General features: G+C 63.0%; 1 protein-coding gene across 2 annotated transcripts; it reads right to left on the bottom strand.

Moving 5' to 3' along the window:
* Positions 1–1546: 1546 nt before the first annotated feature.
* TESK1 (testis associated actin remodelling kinase 1) lies at positions 1547–19341 on the bottom strand. Of its 2 annotated transcripts, none has more exons than XM_088152615.1 (10): positions 18877–19341; positions 9367–9488; positions 8788–8836; positions 8531–8677; positions 7426–7508; positions 7256–7346; positions 7015–7098; positions 4323–4412; positions 3709–3847; positions 1547–3247 (listed from the first exon to the last, which is right to left on the bottom strand). In XM_088152615.1, the coding sequence occupies exons 1-10, from the start codon at positions 19087–19089 to the stop codon at positions 2307–2309; spliced, it is 1959 nt and encodes a 652-aa protein (XP_088008741.1). In that variant the 5' UTR covers positions 19090–19341; the 3' UTR covers positions 1547–2306. The 2 variants fall into 2 exon arrangements, with proteins under 2 accessions (XP_088008741.1, XP_088008742.1); XM_088152616.1 differs by lacking the exon at positions 18877–19341 and adding an exon at positions 18446–18820.
* Positions 19342–20695: the final 1354 nt, after the last annotated feature.

The raw sequence follows: 20695 nt of genomic DNA, 5'->3' as shown, positions 1-20695 counted from the left end.
AAAATGTTGAACAACAGAGATTCCTGCAGGACCCCTCTGGTTCATTCATCTTTCCGTCACAGATTTGTTTTGCAGTTTAAATTCTTGTTCACTGTCCCTTTCTGACCAAACCATCTCAAATTGTCTTTGTTCTGGGTCACCCGCTTTCTTATGTGTTAGCGGGTTCCTTTCTTTAGCACCCATTTATTCTTGACCTTGTCTCTTCTTGTTTCACCACACATTCACCCGTCCCTGTTGCCTTCAGCTGAGTTTATGTTACATGCACACTCTCTATACAGCCACCTGCGCCAGACAGACGTCCTCCTTTTTCTTGTATGCTATTGAACAAGTCGTGACCTCTCAGACGCCTCGGCTCCCTGCACGGGTGGGAGTCAAAGCAACGCCTTGGTGGAGGGCGCATCACTGGGACCCTGCCCTCCAGTCACGACTCTCCTCCCCCTCTGCCAAGCACACAACGGGCTCGGCGTTGGTCCAGGTGGCTTCGTCTGCTGCTGAGTCTGCTGCAGGTGAAGGCAGAGAGGAAGGAGCAGATGGGAGCTGGCAGCACCAATGAGCAGCAGACCCCCCGAACAGGCCGCTTTCTTCCGGGTGGGCTAGAGAGAGGAAACGAGGAGTCGTTTTGGGAGCGTTACCAAAGATGTCATCCCAGGCGTGGCATGACACAGGCTCCTCGGGGACCCAGTGGTGGACACCCGCCCTTCTGCAAATGCTCCGTGGGTCCGTGCCGCTTCTGTTGAAGGGACCCCCCAGTCAGGGTGGCTCATCTTTCCAAAGAGCTCACCCATCAGCCACGTGCTCTGCAAAGGTTCCCTCCTTGCCTGCGGCTGGAGGCGTTGGCATTAAGGCAGGCTGAACGTCTTTTGGCCCCTGGAAGCCTTCCCTCACACAGCTGCTACGGCATTCGCAGCAGCGGGGAACTTCACGCTGAAAGCTATACATGTTTGATTTTGCATCCCAAACGGAGGCAAGAAAAACACTCCCCTTGTTCTGTTATTTGAAAGGATAAAGCGAAGACCAGTGGATGTATTCCGACTTTTCCCTAGAGTACAGTAAGTTTTCTGTGGCTTTTAATTTCCATTAGTGCATTCTGAAATATCACTAGAAATTAATCTGTACGTCTATTAAACTGTTCAGAGCATATATATACTTATCCTATTCCACAGATTTTTTGAAGAAAAATATTTCACAATATAATTCCCTTTTATTCTTTGTTCTTCTTTACATGTACGCGGCCCCTAATCTACAAGTCACGTATCACACAGAATAAGACCAATTTTCAGAAGATATTTTTTTCTTCTTCTTTGTAGCTGACTTTTCCAAGTTGCTGTCCCCTTCCATTTTGGTTTTCTGGAACCATTTCCCACCCCAGAAATGCACAGAATCCAAGCAGATGCAACAACCCTTTATGGGGTTTGGGGACAGTGCCACAATCCGAGAGAGAGAACTGCCCCCCCGCCCCGCCCCACCCCAATTTGCCAGTCCAAGATGGGATTCCCTGTTTCTCATCTTCTGACTTCTCAGCAAAGACCACTCTAGGCTAGAACAGTGGGACTGACATCAGGTTTTATTTTTTCAACACATTAAATAAGCTGAATATATTAACAAGTATTTTCCGTTATTAAAAATGCGGCGGCGTTTTCTCCTCCATTAGTGCACTGAGGAGAGAAGGGCCCGGAAGAGCAGCACACCCACACTGAACCGTTATTGCACAGGGCAGGAGGGGAGCAGACGGGGTAGGAATACAGGCTGGCTACCTCCCCACCCATCCGTCCAACATACCCCACAGCACCGTACCAAGGGCATGCCCGTCCCTCCCAGGTGGCAGAAGGAGCGCGTGCCTTCGCTTCCCAGCCTCACAATCGTGACACAAGCCAGTCACTTCCATCCCGGCCCTGCTTCGGAGCCCCATGCCCTGCGTACACCCCACCGCTCTGCCCCTCTGCCCCCTCCCATGCTGGAGGGGTACCACCCACCTGCGCAGAGGTTAGACCTAAGTGCTGGGCCAAACCGGCCCAGGAGGCAAGCCCCAAGGAGCTGGGGCTGAGTCTGCTTCGAGCCTGCCACGGGGCCAGCCTGGGGAGAGCAGAAAGCCACCCGTTATTGCACCGAAACCAGGCGGGGGATGAGGGCTGCCTCCCGCTTTCCCACAGCGGCAGCCAAACAGGGTTGGCACCCGGGTGCAGCCTCGTCCTGCCGGCCCCGGCAGCGGAGCGCCAACCGCCTCGGCCCGCGCCAGCTCCCCGAGGTCCGAAGGGCAGCTGAGAGTCCCAGGCGGATCCAAGGCGCTCCTCGGCCGCAGGCCAGACTCAGGACTGCGCTTCCGGCAACTTGAGGCTGGGCTCTGGCAAGCCTGGCGCCAGGGCCTTGCAGTGCTGCGGGTGCCTCTCTGGGCACTGCAGGCTCCTGGCCTCGCAGTTCAGGTTCTGGTAGCGGGGGGTGCTGGCGGCCGGCCGGTGGCAGACAGAGGAGAAGCTGAACCTGAACGGGCCCAGGCAGCAGGCAGGGCAGGCCAGCACTTCGTCCTGCTCCATCACGCAGCTGCTGCTGGAAGTGCTCAGGGGCAGGGCCGCCCCCGGGCGCGCCGTCTGCACCCCATCCACTGTGGGGGGCACGCTCAACTCGGAGAAGCCCCCGGCCCAGCCATGCGGCTTGCTGTTATTGTTCAGGAGCAGCCCATTGGGGGACCAGGGCTGGGCTGCCGACACGGCCGTGTTGATGAAGCTGCCGTTGCTCAGGGCGGGCACTGGGATAGTGGAGGCTGGGCCCGGGCTGTCCGGACTGCAGTCCATCAGCTCACCGGCAGGGGAACCGGGGGGTTCTGGGCTGGCACGGTCCAGGGTCTGGAGGGGGCTGCGGGGTGGCTGCCCTCGGCAAGGCAGCTCTGGGGAGGCCGGCAGCGAGTGGCACCTCCGCAGGATGGCGATGGGTTCAGCAAAGCTGCACTGCATCTCCACGGCCGGCTCTGGCGTAATCGGGGTGCCAGGCGGAAGAGGCGAGGGGGGCGGAAGGTTGAAGGTCAGGGAGATCAAGGACTTGCTGGGCGTGTCGAAGAGCTTGATCCTGCCCCCCTTGAGGTCCTGGCGCTGGGAGAAGGGATTGACTCGTTGTGGAGTGTCCTGGGCACGAGGCAAGGCGGGTGACCGAGGGGGAAACACGTCCGACTGGCTGCGGGAGAGGTGCTGCTCCGGGGTCAAGAGCTGTTGGCCGGGCAGGGCGTTGGGGAAGGGGAGCTGCTTGGCCGCTTGACCTGGATGTAAAAGCAAAGAGGCACGTGTCGGAGGAAGCCCGGAGTTGCACCCTGGGGCACCCTGCGTGCTGTGGAAGCTGAATCTAGTCCGGGGAACAGCTACCAGCTTGGCTGTGCTGCGTTCCAAAGGGCTGGGGGCACCAGCACACATGGAAAATTGTGCACATTCCTGCCCTCCCGTGCTCAGGGGCAGGCGGCCAGGAGAAAAGCCTGCATCTGCCCCCAACCCAGGACCAGCGTGGGGCGCAGGGAGATCCGGTGCCCATCAGCTTTCTGTAAAGGGGGTCACCACCATCGCCCCCTTCCGGCATCCAAGGCAATCCATGCAATCTCAACTCAAAAAAAAAAACCAAAACAAAACCACCAGCCACGCAACCGATGCTTTTAAAGGGTGGCAACAATCCCCAGATCGTGCCCCATCCCCACCCCTGCACTGGAACCTCTGCCTTGGGTTGGGCTACCGTTGTTCAGCGTGGCCGCCGGGTTCGCAGGGACGCTGGTCCCATCGTTCAGCAGGGGTGGGCCGGGGTCTCCCGCGGTCAGCATCGCCTCCAGGCGCTGGGCGATCTCCAGGAAGGAGGGCCGGGCCGTGGGCTCCATCTGGAGGGCAGGAGAAGGAAAGCGCACGTGGCGGCTCGTCTCTTTTGCATCCCGCAGGGAGCTGCAGGCCGCTTTATGCACGACGGCCCAGTGCGCGTCTGGGACCGGCCCGCCAGCTGGTCTCAGTCGCGCCGGACTTTCTTATTTGGTGTGGCCTTAGTATTCTGCCTTTGGTCGTGGAGCAGAGCAGGCCTCCCCCCACCTAGTATCCTCAGGAAACCCCCTCCAGGCAGGCCGTGTGACGCCGAAGAATTCCCTGCAAACTTCGCACCGCCCAAGGGGGCAATGCCCACAGCTCCGCCGCCTGCGCCCTTGCGAGAACCAGTCATTCCCGCTCCCACAGCGGAACCAGCAGGTTTGCAGGGGGGCCTCCCTGGGACGCATCCTCCAGGGCTCCTCTCCTATCCCGGCTCCAGCAGCACCCCACCTTCCTGGAGGGCAGCTCTGAGGGCGGGGAGGGAGCACCAGCACCCACCTTGCAGCAGTGGAAGGCCAGATGGAGAAAAGCTGCCGGACAGTCGGCTCCCACCAGGTCGCAGAACGCAGCCACGTCGAGCCCGAAGTCCTGCGGAGGGACAGGGTGAAGGGACGGAGGGGGCTGGGAAAGATGCCCCCCCCGTTCCGACTTTCCCTTGAGGCGCGCCACGGAGTCGCTCTGCTTGGGAAGCCTTTCCTGCTCCAGCCGCCCTTCCCGCCCCCCGTGGCTCCTGGCGCCAGGCTTGCGGGCGTCTCGCCTTCTGAGTAAGCCCAGGAGCAGGCAGGCACGGCCATCCCAGTCCCAGCACCGATGGAGCGAGAGCCTGTCTCCGGGGAGGTGCAGGAGAAGGTCCTTTGCCCCAGGCAGGGGCCTGAGAGCTGGCCAGACCCTCCCAAGGGCCCCTCAGGGTTTGCTTCCTGCGGCTCCCTCTGCTTTTGTGATTCCTTTGCTTTCACAGATCAATGCTGGATTTTAAATGCATTTAAAAGAAATACATTCAACCCTCAGATTAACAGACTAGCCGGGGGAACAACGTCCATCAAGGCAGAATTTCCATTAAATCCCAAAGGGGTTCTACAGAGTTTGTGCATATGACACGTGTGTAAAATGGCAGGTGGACATGTTGCGCGGACAGCGGCACCCGAAGTCCACTAAGCTGTGGTCCGTTCAACCGAGGGCATCCTGGAGCTCTAAACTGTCTTGAGAGTATTTTGAATATAGCGGATAGTTTTCCAAATAAATAAAAAGAGGGTCTGGCTTCTCTGCTCCAGCTCTAGCCACCCTCTTCCCATGCTGGAGCCTCAGGATCGTGGCCTGGCAGGCTGATTCCTACCACACATCAGGCTAGATAAACTGGGGTTGGGAAGTCTGTGGGAGAAACCAGGCAATTGTGGCTTGTTAGCCCAGGGTTGGGCTTTAACAGATTGTGGGAACCCAGCCCTGCTGGGGGAAGCGCCAGCTCTCCTGTTCCTTCTTCGGCTAAGAAAAGCGGGGGGGGGGGCACCAACGGTGGATGCCACGGGGCCAGGCAGAAACTCTGCCCTGGGGAAGCCATGTGCCCCTGTCCAGATCAGGGGCTGGTGGAAGGCGGCCACCTGCCCCAGCTCAGCCCAGGGTGGGCCACAGCAGCCTCGGGGGGTGGGCAGCAGCAAGAGAGCTCCGTTCCAGCCGTCATTTGCTGAGCCAGTGGCAGCCCCGAGACTGTGCAGCAGCAGCCCGAGGCACCTGAGCATGGACGGAGTCTGCACCAGGCGCGGGGGGGGGCTCCACTCACATCCCTGCTCCAGGCCTACGGCAGCCCTTCCCAACTTCTGTGGGGAGCACAGCGCAGGATGCCCAGCCAGGGGGGCCACCAACGACAAGGCTGGCTGGCTGCCGCCCTTCCAGCTGAACGGGGTAGGTCAGGCTGCGGAAGGGAGGTTCATGCTGCAATAGGCTGGCAGCACCAGGCACTTGCTTGAGCCGCCAAAGTGAAGGAAGCTCGCCCAGCAAGGACCAGCCCTGCCCTGGCCTGCCTCCCGCCCCAGAACCCGGCCCTGAAGGCAGAGGCTCCTCCGCCGGGTGTGCCAGGAGGCAGCAGCCATAACGGGTGCCTGGGGCCCAGAGGCCTCCAGGATACAACCTGGCATGCAAGCAAGCAGCTGATGCAGGAAAAGGCCTCCGAGAAGCAGCCGGGCAGGGGAGGGACCAGCTCCTCCAGAGGGAAGAAGGCCTCGTCCATTTGAGGGCAGCCAGCGGTTCTTAGGGGCTTTTAAAGGGGACCATTTTAGGATCACGGCCAGGTTTTAGCAATTGTTCCATGTCATTTAGCACTCTGAGAGGCAAAGAATAAATCGACTGCAAGAGATGTAACCACCATGCAGGCAAGTGACACATTTAAGCCTCCTGCAGCCTCCAGAATCCCCAGTCAAGCTAAATGCCGGGACCTACGACCCCACCTCATGGATGGGGGGGGGTTTGCCCACCGCCCTGTGGCCAAGCAATCTGGCCCTGACACACGCACGGGGTTCACACGGTGTGTAAACCTGCTGGTTCGATTAACCCACACAATCCACTGATCCATAAGCTAACCAGACATGCTGGGTTCATGTGACATCTAAGTCACAAGGGCACATTGTGTAAATGCCACTGGGAGCTCTGTAACCGGCCTGGTTTAGCTCTGGTGCAAAGCTGGCCGGCCTGTAAAACTGACGATGCTCCCTGGTCCTTGGGGACTGCTGACACCAACCGTCAGTGGAGCCAAACGGAGCTGGGCTGAGCGCGGGCGCAAGGCTCCTCACGGCTGCATTAGTTCACCCTCCCACCCCTTCAACTCTGATCGCTTGCCAAGGAATCACAGACCTTTCACAAACTGACTGAGCCCCTTGGAGAGCTAGGGAGGGGCTCTCACAGCTGGGGGGAAAAGCACCCCCCCTCCTTGCACTCCAGCCCTCTGCTGAGCTCCTCCTCCCAGGAGGAAGGAGGACTCTGCTGCAGGACGGGCTCCTCCTCTGCCCACCTGCCTCATCAGCCAGCCTGGCCATGGGAGCTTCATCTGCCCGTTTTGTACCACTCACTTTTCAGCTTTCCCGTGCAACTGGCTGGGAGCAGACCCAGCCCCAAGGGGCCCCTGGTCCTCCCCTGAGGTCTTGCCTCTTGCCAGGGTTGGCAGAGCCGGGGCTGCAGACGGGCGCGAGTGGGGGGAGCTTACCTCAGTGCGAGGCAGGTAGTCGGGGTCGGCCGGCACACGGGCAATCGTCTCGCACAAGATGATGCCATAGGCAAAGACGTCCGCCTGGAGGAGAGAGCGGTGAGGAGGTCTCGGAGGGCTGGGGGGGCAGAGGGGAGCCCTGGAGCTGGGGTGCCAGGCAGAACTGGGCCACGCACCCTCGTCCTCCTCCCGCTGACACCGAGCATTGGGCTTGCCCTCGGCCCCTCTCCCCAGGCCTTACCTTCTCGTTGTACAGCTCCCCACGCAGAACCTCGGGGGCCATCCAGTAGGGAGAGCCCACCACAGCCAGGGGCTCTTTCTCGCTGCCCTCGCTGGAAGGAGGAGAGGCTGGGGTGAATGCGAGCAGGGCTGGTGGGGGCGGGGGGCAGAAGGAGCAGCAGCCTCACTCACCTGTAGGTGGGAATCTTCTCCGCCAGGCCAAAGTCGCCCACGACTGCCGTGTAGCCGTTATCCTCACACCTGACCAGGCAGTTCTTGTGGGGTGAGAGAGGGAAGACTGAGGCCGCTCAAGGTAAAAGGCAGTTCGCAGGACGGAGCGTCTCTGCCCAGCTCCCCCCAAGGGAATAGGGAGCGGTCTTGGGGGTGGGTCACAGCAAAGGCTCCCCTAGCCCTGCAGGGGGGCCCCTTCCCCACGGCCCCAGGCAGGGCCAAGAAACTCTGCTACGCATTCTCTGACCCCTGGAAAGGCAGATCCGAGCTGGCAGCCAACGCAGTGGGGTTCCCTGCGTTAGGGCGCTGCGGAAGCCCTCACCCAAGTCCGCTCCAGAGACTCTGAGCAGGCAGTTTTAATCCAAAGCAGCCTGCGCTGGTTTTTAAGTGAGCCCTGCAGCCAGCTGTGTGAACTCCTCATCCTGGGCCATCTTGCAGCTGATCCTCTGCACAGATGCGCCTCCTCCCAGCTGCAGTAAAGCTCTTTCCTACTTTGCTGACTCCTTCAAGGAGGGGCTGTTAGTGCAGGGGGGATGCCTGGCAGGGCCTCAGAGCTGGAGCCAAAGTCAAGCAGCCCTGAAAGGGCCCAGATGCCAGGGCCAACCAGCCATCCCCACCCCAGGCTGATCGCTCCCTGGCAACCAGCGATGCCTCCGAACGAGAAAAAAACCCACAGGGAGGGAACCCTCTTTGGCCTCCAGCCCCCCACCCCCGCTGCAAGGAAACCAAATGCGTGCAAGAGGCGTGGGGAGGGGTCTGCTGCCAGCCTGGCGTGGATTCCTCTCACACACAGCCCCGGCAGACACCTTGATTGAGCTGTGGCCATCTTGGCAGCGCTCTCGCTTGTCTCTTCCTCGGGACCCCGTGGTGGGAGCTGCTCTTTCTTTCTGCAGCCCGTCCTTCCAGGGAGGCCCTTCAAAGCCCGCCTTGTCCCCGGTCAGCACCACTCCTGCTGTTAAGCTGCCTCACCACTCGCCCTGGATCAAGTTGGGAATTCCCCAGCTGGCATCCTCTGCCCACTTTGAGGCACGGGCAGAGGGGAACGCAGCAGAGCCTCTCCCCCTACCTTGGAAGTCAGGTCACGGTGGAAGATGCCCTTGCTGTGGAGGTAGCACAGCCCACGGGCAATGTCCAGGGCCAGCTTGATGCGGACGGGCCAGGGGAGGGGGGCGGGGCTGTCGAGCAGCTGCTCCAGGTTTCCCCCATTAATGTACTGTGGGAGAGACAGACAAACAGGTTGCGGGGCCCTCTGCCCTCCAGAAGAGCCGGGCCCTCAGCCCTCCCTCAATGCCCCCAGCCCCACAACAGGCACGTGACTCCCACCTCTGTCAGCGCGTGCAGCTGGCCCTGGTGAACGCAGACCCCCATGAACCTGGGCAGAGAGAGAGAAGCAGATCAGGAGTGAGACCACTCCTCACAGTCCCTCAGGCCTCCTGGGAGCTTCCCTCGGTCACCACCAACCCTGGAGAAAAAGGAGCAGGACCAAGTCCCTGCTCTGCCATGGACCCCGGGCGCGATGCTGACCCCTCCCCAGCCTGCCAGAGGAAAGAGGGTGCTCCGTGCACAAGGAACCAAAGCACTGTGGGCGGCGATTCCAAAGAGGATGGCTTCCCCTCCCCATTCTGGGTGGGACCAGGGGACCCCCAGCAGGAAGGGGCCGGGACGATGTGGTTGACCCTTCCAGCCCTTCTTCCACCAGACCCTTTGAATATTTATGCCTAGCCCTTCCCAAAAGGGACCGAGATTCACGCCCGCCAGCCTAGCATCTCCCCTTGCTGCAGGATCGTTCTGTAAGAGTCCTGCTCCCACCGCCATGTTCCCAGATAGGCTCAACCTTCCCTCACAGCTGCCTCCTCTCTTCCCGGGCAGGGGACCACCAGAGCCTGCCATGCCCCCTCTTACCGGAGGATGTTGGGGTGGGAGAGCCGGTTCATCAGCTGCACCTCGCGCAGCATGTTCCCACGGTTGCTGGTCAGCTTATTCATCTTCAGCACCAGGACCTGCCCCGACTGACGATGCCTCACCTGTAGGGACAGCCGGCCATTAACTCCAGCAGGGGTACCCCGGGTGTCACGCCAGTCCCACAGCTGGAGCAGAGGGGAAGCCCTGAGCCCTGCCTGGCTGGCATCCCATGGAACCGGCCCCAACACCCTGTGGCCATCGTGGCTCCTAAGTCAGTCCCAAAAGGCCCTGGGCAGCGTTGCTCTTCCAGCTGCCAGACACGCTGAACCTAACACCTCAAATGCCCCCCCAATCTGACCATAGGCTGGGAATCATAGGAACAGAAGCCCAACGCACCGAGGGAGTAGCGAGTGCCGGCTTCTGAATCAGCCAGAGCTACCAAAACAGCCAGACAGACACAGAGACCCAAAGCTTTGGAACTACTTGAGAGCATGGTGTCAATTCCCCCCCGCCCCATTCATCCACAGCCACCCGCCAAGTGCCTCTAAACTAAAGTTTCTCAACCGTGGCAGCTTGAAGATGTGTGGACTTCAACTCCCAGAAGTTCTGGGAGTTGAAGTCCACACATCTTCAGGCTGCCACGGTTGAGAAACACTGCTCTAAACAGTCCAGCCAAATAGCTTTCAGAGACACCTAAACAAGCAGCCGTGCCCCCCTGCCACTGTCCTGCTGGAGCCCCTCCCTGGAATTGCCAATGGGTGAGATTCAGGGACGTAGAGGACCTCCCTAGGAGGGGCCAAAGAGTCCAAGGTTAGGGATGTACAGAGTAAAAGGGGGTCAGCAGGAAGGAGGGGAACCCAGGAAACGCAGCGTGGGACTCGCCGTTAAGCACGAATGCCCTCCACTCCCCCATCTCGATGGCTTCTCCCTGGCCTTCCTCGTTCCAAAGGCTTCCCATATTCTAACATAATTGCAGATTTGAACTGGAAATTGCTGAGCAGGTGTATTTTTTATTGATTTATTACTCTTGCACCAACCACCGTCTGATGCCGTACAGAGATGAAGAACGCCGCATTCCCTGCCTGCAGGCTTGCAAACGGAAGGTCAGGGCAGAGCGCGGACAGGCTATAGGGCCGGCCAAGCTACCTCAGAAAGCTGGCCATGCAACCTCTGTGGACTTCTGTGGGGACATCAGGAGGCTCACAAAGATTAAAAGATGCTGCAGAAGATCCCTCCGCCCTATAACTCCTGCGCCGGCCCTCCACGCTACCCACCTCTCTTCCTTCAGGGACCCTGGAGTGGCCTCCTGTTGGATATGCGGTCAGGCGTATCTGTACAGCTTCTAGCACCCTGCCCGTGCCAATCCCCAAACAAGGGGCTACTGGGGCAGGAAAAGGAGGGGCAGGCCAAGTGAATGCTCAGAAGTCCATTCCCCCAACGCTGCCACCAACCTGGCAAAGGGGCACTTGCCCAGGGTGGCACCATCTCTCTCTTTCAGGGCCGGGGGCCTCTGCTGCCCCGAGGCTATCAGGCGGAGGCGACCCCAAAGCCAACTCCAGCAACCCCCCCTTGGCGCCTCTGAGCTGCTGCATCAACAGCGCCGCAGTGACCAGGCACAAGATCATGCAGGCACTCCCCAGGTTCGTTGTGCAGAGGGGAAAAGCCCCGGCAGGCTGCTGACAGGTTTGGGGGCTAAAAGCAGCCCGTTTAGTTACTTATTTATAAACCATGTTTACGTGGCCGGCCGCCTCACAGAACATGACTCAGGGCGGCGTACAATAAAACCATAACAGTATTAAAACAGACACAGCCTCCTGGAGCCCGGACTTTGGGGTTCATTTTCCCCGCTGCTGAGGTCAGGCCTTTCCTCAACATGGACCAGCCAGGACAGGCCTGGGGGAGCAACTGGGAAAGCCCCCAGGCCAGAACACGGGCCTCTCCACTGCTGCGATGACCTCCCGGGGGCTGGTGGGGGCCTGGCGGCCTCCCCTCCAGCACAGCCAGGAGACGACCCCCACTGCAGGCCGAGTCTGCTGCAGCCGCCGCAGCAGCCCCCACCGTCCCAGGGAGAAGCCTGCAGCCCCTCACCCCCCGGGTGGGTGGGCAGGCCGGCTGGCTGGCCAGCCCGCTGAACAGCTGCCCGGGTAGGCCCAGCAGCCCCCCCCGCGTGAGCCTCCCTCTCAAATTCCTGGGCTCTGCAGCGGGAGGATTCCTGCCCTTTTTAGTCCATGGTCTTCCTCCCTCCGCAGCGCCTGCTCCCCCCACCCCGTCCCTCCCGGGCTGCAGACTACCCCCGCCTCCCACTCTGGGGACAGGCCAGGGAGGAGCCCAAGCGGAGAGGTCCCCTCATGGCAGGCAGGTGCGGGGGGCGCACCCTCTCCTTGTTCGAGCCCTCCGGCTGCCTCTCTCCCCAAAAGAGGGGGGCACTCTGCCCTCCAGGACTGGCCTCCATGCCAAAGAGGGGGGCAGGCCCCCAGATGGGCTGTTCAAGAAACCCACCCATGCGCGAGAAGCACCTGGGCCACCCTCAGGATGCCCCCTAAGCTACCTGCCACAGGCCCCCAAGGAGGGGCCGTGGGGTTCAAGGCTGAGCATCCAAGCTGCGCTGGCAGGTGCGGCCCTGGGGTCAGACGGGGTCACACCACCCGGCTCAGGTTGCCCAGTTGGGGTCAGCATCCTCTGGCTGCCCTGGAGCTGCCCCTGCGGGGTGGCGCTCCATAGGAGAGGGACAGGCAGGGCCTCTGAAGGAGGGAAGCCAAGCGCCTCCTGCCCCCTGCGAGGCCTGGCCCACCAGAAGCAGCGCTCCCACCAGACTCACGGCTCACCCCTTCCACGAAGCTCTTCCATCCTGAGATCTTGCTTGAGGCTGCCCGGTCAAAGTTCCCCGCAGGGCTGGGAACCCCTGCCGCATGGGGAGCCCCTCATCACCGCCCCCACTTTCTGGGCCTCCAGTGCTGAGAGGGCCCGCTTCCAGCAGGCCTTCCCTTTGGAGCCCGTGCTGGCCGGCCCAGAGTCCGCTGCATGCCAGGGACTGCCGCCGTAGTGGGCAGCGTGGCCAGCAGACGCCTCCCTCCGTGATGCTTTTCCAACCCAGAGCCTACCTCCAAGCGGAGAAGAGACCCGGCACTCGGCCTTCCCTCCTGCATCTTTCCTGGAGTGCATTTAATGTTTGGAGCCACCCCACCCCGGCCCACAGCAACCTCTCCTACCCATTTTACAGGCAGGAAAACCACGGCTAGGTTTGCACAGCACCACGGCCCTGAAACAGAGCTGGCAAATGACAACTGCTGCGATCCCATCCAACGAACCAAAAAAACCCCACACCCACATCACAATTTAAGGTGGTTTGCACAACCACCAAACTACTCTCAATCCAAGACTGCGTGAGCCCGGCCAGGGGCCTGTCTCGGATCGAACGAGGAGGGCTCAGCCATTCCAGCGAGCAACTGGGCAAGAGCTTGTCCACCTTGTCTCTCGTGCTGGCTGTCCGCTCAAGCCAATGACCGGCTAGCCGAGGCAGGATTTTTCTGCATCCCACCCCCCAGGCCAGGCAAATGCTGCCAAATTCCGGAAGCCACGTGGCTGCAACCGAAGCTTCCCCAGGGCCGGAGAGGAACACAGGGGTTCAGCTTTCCTGGGAGCTGTGCACAGAGAGGCCTTCGGACAGGACCCCCGTGGCTGTACCTGAAGGCCGCCCCCCCCTTTAGGAGGCCGCAGGCAAGCAGACCAACCCCTGGGCTGGGATGTGGGTCAAGGCAGGGCTCCCGCAGTGAGGCCGGGAGGAGACTTGAGGCAGCTTTATCCCAGGAGACAGCAGTGACCCCCATGTGGCCCGTGCAGCCCAGTGCGGACGGCTCTTGGTGCCCAGGGACGGTCCTCTCAGCAAAACTCAGCCACAGTGGAGCGGACATGTTGCGGCTCCCAACCAAGAAACCCCGAGTGGGTCACCGTAGGAAGGAGCCGGTCGAGAATGCTCCCAGGCCGGGCTATTTGGAGGCCCGGTGCAGCAGCCAAACCGGGTTACGTCTTCTGCAGACTTCTGAGCCCAAGTGAGGACAGCCAGATCACGTGGACTGTTCAGTGTCAACATGGGGCTTCAGCCTTGTCCTGCGCAAGCCAAGCGTCAGGCCTCTAACTGCACGATGAAGGAAGGAAACGAGGACACGCCAATGGTTCACCAAGGCTCTAGCCAAGGAGGGCAGAGAGCAGGTGGGAAGATGCAGCCCCACTTCTGCAACAGCGACCGCCCTGCCACCGATACTGGCAGCTACCCCTTGATCCCACCAAGGCTGGCAGGACCTGCGACACAGCCGCCCAGCAGCCAGGCAGGCTGGAGGGGAGCAAAACGCCCCTGAACTCTCTGAGGCACCAGGTGCCAGCGAGGCCCCTCCGAGCAGGACGTGAAGAGAAGCCGTTGGGAGAGCTTCCTCCCCGAAGAAGTTGGGAAGTGCAGCTGAACTCGGCCATCAGCAATTCTGGCCCCACAGGAGGACGGTCCCCTTCCTGCCGGTTGAGATTTCTAAGATGGCTGGAAGAGCTCTGTCTTTGCCTGTTTGTTTGCTGCGGCAGAAGCCGGCGTAAAATGACACATGGTTTGCATTCCTACAGGGCAAAAGCGAGAACGCCCTGGGGAACGCCAGCCTTGCTACCCCGTGATCCACCACAAAGCATCGCTGCCCCGAAGTGACCAACGGCTGCTGCCAGGAGAAGGCAGCCCGGGGAAGGCTGGAGCCCCGGCGCAGCGATGGCACTGCCTGCAGGACCCCCACCAACAGGCCCCAGAGAGCACTGGGGCAGACCCAGTCCCAGGAAGATGATGGGGATCAGCCCCTCTGGACCCACCGCTGCTCTGATAGCAGGCGACTCTGGGCTGCTGAACTCTTAGTCCTCCCAAACTGCCCTGTCCCGACCCTCTGAATCTGCCCGCCTGGCTTTTACCCAGGCACGTTCACACCACACACTCCACTCTACGTGGGTGAAACACGGCCTTGCGTGTTGAAAGAATCCAGCCCATTCGGCCCGTTCAGGACGTGCTCTGAAAGTGACTCGCAGAGAATCCAGCCGAGGGGGTCACAGGCAGGCAGGCTGGGAGTGGCCCAGCCCCAAGATTCAGCAGTGGTAGCCTCAGGGCCCTCCCAGGTCTGCTCCCAGGTCTGGGGGCTCCAGGTGAGCCCCCTTCTGCCCAGGCTGCAGCCCCATCAAGGAGATGGGCTTCCGACTCAGCTGAGAGAAGCCCAGCCCGCTTGCCAGCTTGGCTCACTGCCCTCTGCCTGCCCAAAGCCAGAAGAGCCCCCATGCCCAGGAGGCACTCAGCCCCAAATGCAAAGCACCATACCAGTCACTGCCCAGCATCCCAGAGGCAAACCCCCAGGCCAGGCAGCAGCAAAGGTCCAGTCTGGAGCCCCTGTGCCAGCAGGGACCTGGCTGCCTGGTCCCCCTCCCCAAGGAGACCCCTGGGGCGGGGGGCTGGTTGCTCTAGCACAGCCTGACCACTCCACCGAAAGGACTGGAGAAGGGAGTGCCCATCTGGCCACTGCAAGCCCTGGAGGAAAGGCAGGACGGAAGCCAAGCGATCTCTGTAAACACGCTTGGGAGGGGGTCTGAAGGCACCCAAGGAGGACAGGGGGCCAGGCTCCATCCCCCTTCCCCACTGCCTTCAGTCCACAGGCAATCCCAGGCCTCCAGCCAGCCATACAAGGGAGGACAGCCCCCCAGGCACCACCGGGCTCCCCAGGCTGAGAGCAGCCCCTCTGGGCCACCCGGCCCTGTCCGCGTGCCATGCCCACCCTGGCACCCGGCCTTGGATCCAAGCACATTCTTAGGGCTGAGCGCCATAAGGCTGCTTGCCCACCTCCAAGGGCAGCCAGTTGGAGTGCAGCCATGCCCCCCCAAGCCCTCTGCTCCCCAAGGGTGCCCAGCCCTTCCCTCCCAGGCCCCCTGCCCACATGGCCCGCCCAGCAAGCTTCCATTCCAGCCAGTCCATGAGTCAGTCCAAGGCACCAAGCCAGGCCTCTCCCTGCTGGCGGCCTTTCCTCGGCCTGTGCGCACACGCACACGCACACACAACACACACACACACACACACACACAGAGCTCAGCCTCCGGCCTGGGCCTGCACAGGCTGAATGCAGAGCCCGCGTCCCAAGCTGAGGCCCTGCTGGCAGCCCCCCCTTGCTGTCAGGCTTCCCCCGGAGGGTTTGGCAGATCATTTCCAGACGCATCAGCACCTGCCCTGATACCCCCAACACTGACCCACGGGGGGCTCCCCAAGACATTGCAGGCCGAGACGTCCCTGTCCAGAGGCTGCAGCCCCCCCAGTTCGGGTGCATGGCCCTTCCCCGGAGCAAGCTGTGGCCTGACAGATAACGCTTCCCTTTGGAACAAAGGCTCCTCCCGCCCCCGCCCCCCAGGGAAGGCCCTTTTCCCAGCCGGCGCTGGTGGGGGTTCAGCCGCCATGGCCTGCAGCCGCAGCCGGAGCGGAAGCGCCACGCGCAGCCAGCGCGGGGGCTGCAGCGCCTGCAGGTGCATCTCCAAAGGGCCCCAGGGGGTTGCACGCTCTTGGCACTCCAGGCCTTCTGGCCAACCTGGGAGCCGCAGCAAAGTTCCCAGGGCTGCGTTCGCACAGCACGCCCAACTTGGTTCCTGAGCATCAGCCCGTTTTCTGATTAAACTAGAAACTAGCCAAACAAACTGGGTTCTCACAGCACACTCAGCAAGGGGCACTAACGCCAGCAAAAACACTAACCAAGACTGCCACCACCAAGCTCAGCATCCTGTGCCAATGCAGCCACCAGCCTTTAACGGACCCGGCTAAGAGTGTGCGCGCGAACTCAGGCCAGCGCTGGGCTGCCGGATTCCAAGGCCTTTCAGCCCACCCCACCTGAATTCAGCAGCGGCCACTTGGTCAACCGCCGGAAGGCCCCTGGCAGCCCCCTGGCGCAGCAGGAGGCGGCTGCAGGGTGTCTCCTAGCAACGGTGGCTGGCCAGGCAAAAGAGCCAGCTCAGGGAGGGGCCGAGGAGGGTCCTTGCAAAGGGGGAGATCCAGGGAGGATCCGGCAGAGCAGCCAAACTGACCTCCCTGTCTGGGTTCCTGCCCAGCAGTAGGGGAGGGGCTGCCCCAATGATGCGGCCAGGGGCCATCTGGCTGGCCCAGAGAGGAAGGCGGGGTCCCCTCGATGCCTCCCCAGGAAAGAGCCACCGCACCAGGCCGGAGGAGGACTTGGAAAGGTTTGTTCCAGAGGGGGAAGGAAGATGGACACCCCCATCCCTGCATTGCTCACTGCTGGCCAGGCTAACAGAAGCCCCCCCCAAGCACCCAGGAGCGCCACCACGTCCTTGTCTGTTCAGCGTAGAGGCCGCCCGACTCTAAGCCTTTGGGCGGCTCACAGTGCTAAAGCAACCGAAGCCAGAGAAACGGAAAGGACCACACATTTCCGAAGAAAGCGCTCAACTTCCACGTAAAACAACCCGAGAGAGGCTCACCCCCCCACTGCACAACGCCGGGGAAAGGCTTTTCCAGGAGTCAGATACGGATCTCTGGGGAGGCGTTCAGAGAAGGCCGCTTCCCGGGTCCCGGCAGGTGACACCGCTGGACCGAGAGGAGTGGGAGCGTGCCCAAGGGGGGCACCCATGACTGGAGAGAGGCAGCCCCTTGAGACCACCCAGACCTCTCGGATTTCGTCTTCCCTGCTGCCAACAGGACAGGCTTCTCTCCAGGGGGCCCGGAGAACCAACGAGCATCAAACCCCCAAGGATCCTGGGGAAGTGCCTCTTTGGAGAAGAACTCCGCCCCCCACCCCCTCGACCCCAGTCCTCCAAGCGGACTGGCCTTCCTTCTGCCAAAGCCTCCGGGCCCCTCGCCAGCCTCCTTGGAAAGAGGCTGGAGCCCTGGGCCTGGGGAGCCAACCCCTTCCCTTCCGCTCAGGTCCCCTCCCCGCCCTGACCAGACGCCCCATGCCTCGGTCTGCACTCCTGCCTTTGCTGAGTTGGGGGACGCAGCCCCCAGCAGAGATGGGCCAGCCCCCCTGAGAGATGGCAGGCTCGCCAGCCGAGGCCTCTCGGTGCTCCGGCCCGGAAGAGCAGCCACCTGGGGACTCAGACCTTTCCCGGGCCAACCGGCTGAGCCCCAGCCTGTACTGGGCCCACGGCCCCCTCCAGAGCAGAGTGCGCCTGGCCCCACAGCCTCCCCTTCACCCAGCTCAGTTGACCTAAGGGAACGCCCCCCACTCCTGGCACCAGGTAGCCTGCTGTTTTGACGATCCTCCTGCGCCTCTCGCAGCTGGCAACGGCTTCCAGCGCTTCCCCAGCCACTGGGGTCCTCAGTGCAGCCAAGCTCAGCGGTGCCAAGCAGGGCAACCGCCCAAGCCAGGGGCTTCAGCACACTCCACCCAGGAACACGGCAAGCCTGGTCCAGGGAGCCCCCTCAAACCAAGGTATCTTTGGCCGACCAGCCACAGCGGGCAGTCTGCCCACCAGTCGGCCAGCCAAGGGCTTTGCCTCTGGCAACACTGTTAAGCAGCTGTCTTGGGACGCAGATCCCCCTTGTTAACTCTGCACCCGGACAGAGGACCAGGCCACTGGCAAGGGCCAGAGGGGCACAGGGTTACACCAACAGTAAGCGTAAGCTGACACTAAGGCCATCTGTTCCAGGCTGAGCAACCAAACAGGCAAACAACAGTCCCCTTCCCTTTGGCGGGGGGCACAGAAGTTCTGGGCAAGCATGGGGGAGAGGGTTCCCTGGCATGCAGCCCCCGCTGAGGGCTCCTTGGCTCAGCAGCCTCACTCCGGAGCAGGCAGAGCAGGAGAAGGTGGTCGGTCACTTCGTGGCCTACACCAAAGATGGGGGGGGCGCGAATGAATTTGCCTCCGAGCCCCCTCCAGCGCCAGCCTTCTAGGGTCCAGCAGAGCTGCCCCTCCCTGGAAGGGCAGGAGGGCCGAGTGGCACCACAGCCAAAGCGCCTGCAGAAGCGCGCCCAGCCAAGGCCTCCCAAGGCACAGCGGCTGGCACAGTCCTCAGTCCTGTCCATCCACGAATAATAATAATAACAACAACAACGACGACGACGACACTGCTAATTACTAGAGCTCAGCCGCTTCCTCGCCAAGGCGGGGAGTCTCCAGCAGCCGCGGTTCCGGCCGGCGGCGTCTTGACCGGCAGCCCAAAGCTGGGGCTTCGGCCGAGGCGGCGGCGCTCCCTTCGCGGGCGGCGGCGGCGGCGGCGGCAGCCGGGGCGCCAGGGACTCCCGCCCGCAGCACGGCTGCCCGGCCCACCGGAGGGACCCGGCCCGGCCTCTGGGCCCACCGCGGCCCTTCGCCCTCCGCGGCCCGCCCCCGGCTCCCGCGTCCCCCGGAGGCTGCGGGCGGTGAACAGAGCCGAGCCCCGCTCGCCCGCGGCGTGAGAGCTGCGACGGGGGGCGCTCCCCCGCCGGGAGGGGCGGCCGTCCGTCCGTCGGTCGGTCCGGCGCCGGGCCGCTGGCTGCGGGGCGCGGCGCGGCGGGGCGGGGCGCTCACCTTGAAGACCTCGGAGAAGAAGCCGGCGCCGATCTTCTCGCAGTAGAAGTCGTCCAGGCGCGCCAGCGTGGAGACGGCGCTGCGCAGCGCCCGGTAGGAGGAAGGCCGCAGGCGCCCGCCCGCCTGCCAGCCCCCCGGGCCCGGCGCCTCCCCCTCGGCCTCGTCCAGCCGGAGGGAGAGCCCGGGCCGCCGGGGCAGCTTCTCCCACTCCATGCCCGGAGCGCCGCCGGCGCCCCAAGGCCATCCACGGGCGGCCGCCCGGCGGGGGCTCGCCGGGCCGGGCCGGGCGGCAGGGCCGGCCGGAGCGCCGGACGGGGCGGGACGGGACGGGACGCGCGGACGGGCGGGCGGGCGAGCTGCGCGGCGCCCCGGACGCCGCGGGCTTCGGCCTCCGGAGAGCTCGGCTTCTCTGCGGCCCGCCAGCGGCCGCCCGTCGGAGGCGGAGCCGCGGCGGGCGGGCGGGCGGGCGGGCGGAGCGAGCCTTAACTCCTCGGCTGCCGCGGCGGGAGCGGAGCGGAGCGCGGCGGCGACGGGCCGCGCTGGCCCCCGGGTGCGGCTGGGAGGCGCGGCCGGCCCGGCCCGGCCCGGCCCGCGCCAGAGCGGCTGCTCCCCTCCGGCGGCGCCCCTCGGTCGGCCGCGGTGGAGCGCCGGCCGAGGCCCAGCAGGGCTGCGGGCGGCGGCGCGCGAGCCGGCCTCCGGGCCCTTCTCGGCCCGTGGGGCCCCGGCGGCCGGGCTCGCCCGGGCGCTGCACGGGAAACTCGGTCCCGCCGCGGCGCGAGTCCGGAGGGAGCGGCTGTGGCCGCGGGGCTCTGCGCGGCCGGCCCTTGGGCAGCGGAGCGGGAGGCGCGGGAACGGCCCCCTGAGTCCGTGCCGAGCCCCCTCCGAAGGGTCTCGGCGCTCCGCGGCCCTCCGTAGCTGCTCCGCCGCTGCCCCTGCCCGGGTGCTGGGCGCGGGGCATCCCGCACAGCTGTCCGTCCGCCGGCTGACCCGCCGAGGTGGGCGGGCGGGCGCGGTGGTCCCCCGCCTGGGGCTGGGGCTGGGGCTCTCCCCTCGTCTGTACGTCTTTGTCGTTTTATTTTTCAGTAGTTCTATATTTGGCCGCTTGGTCAGACCCCCGAGGCAGTTTGCAGCCTAGACCGAAATTAAGATTTAGAAACAACAGGAACAAAGCTAAACCGCCGCCCTCAAGTACTTCTGGACCGCGAATGCCCGCTCAGTAACACTGTCCTAACTGGATTGAGGAAGCTCAGAAGGGGGTGCTGGGTGAACCTCAGGGACAGGGTCTTGCCCCTCTCCGGGCCCCACCCAGAAGGGCGGGCTCCGAGCGCAGGCTCTGCTCTCCTCATGCAGGGTCAGGACCCTCAGCACTTCCCCCACACGCGTGCACAGGGCAGGGAGATGCTGCCTAGGAAGAAGGTCCTGGAAACCCTGCTTGTAAGCCATGGGGGATTAAGAAGCCTGCTGGCAACTGACGCAGCCCCCGGAGCGCGATACGCCCACGGCAGCTCTTGCCAGTGTCCTGTGCCAGCAGGGCTTCTGAAGGGAGCCCCGCGTAGACTGCATTACAGTAACTCGGTAAGGGCCGGAGCCACTGCTGCTAGAGGGCCCCGCCCCAGGCAAGGCCGCAGCCGGCACCCCACTCTTATTGCCCCCCGGCCACGATTTCCACTCGCTGCCCCAGCATGTCCTCTAGGAGGACCCCCAGGTGTAGTTCAGCTCCTTTAGGGTGAGATCTCCATCGTGGGGCAGGATGCTTCTTGACAAATGGGGGTTTCATCTTGGAGGGAGTTCGTTGTTTGTTTGCATCCAGACCCTTCTG

This window comes from Python bivittatus, unplaced genomic scaffold (assembly GCF_059951505.1).
Source record: "Python bivittatus isolate LINGU-HERP-01145 unplaced genomic scaffold, Pbiv_v1 ctg000570_np1212, whole genome shotgun sequence".
NCBI lineage: Eukaryota > Metazoa > Chordata > Lepidosauria > Squamata > Pythonidae > Python > Python bivittatus.
The sequence above is the reverse complement of the archived record's forward strand: the minus strand, read 5'-3'. Positions and strand labels throughout refer to the sequence as shown.

Bases quoted from the DNA above. Each gene is read 5' to 3' on its own strand.
- TESK1 (XM_088152615.1), bottom strand. From the start codon at position 19,089: ATGGAGTGGGAGAAGCTGCCCCGGCGGCCCGGGCTCTCCCTCCGGCTG. The intron at 7,347-7,425 runs GTGAGTGAGGCT...TCCTCCTTCCAG, and splicing joins GAGAAGATTCCCACCTACAG to CGAGGGCAGCGAGAAAGAGC. The intron at 7,099-7,255 runs GTAAGGCCTGGG...TCTCTCCTCCAG, and splicing joins GGGAGCTGTACAACGAGAAG to GCGGACGTCTTTGCCTATGG.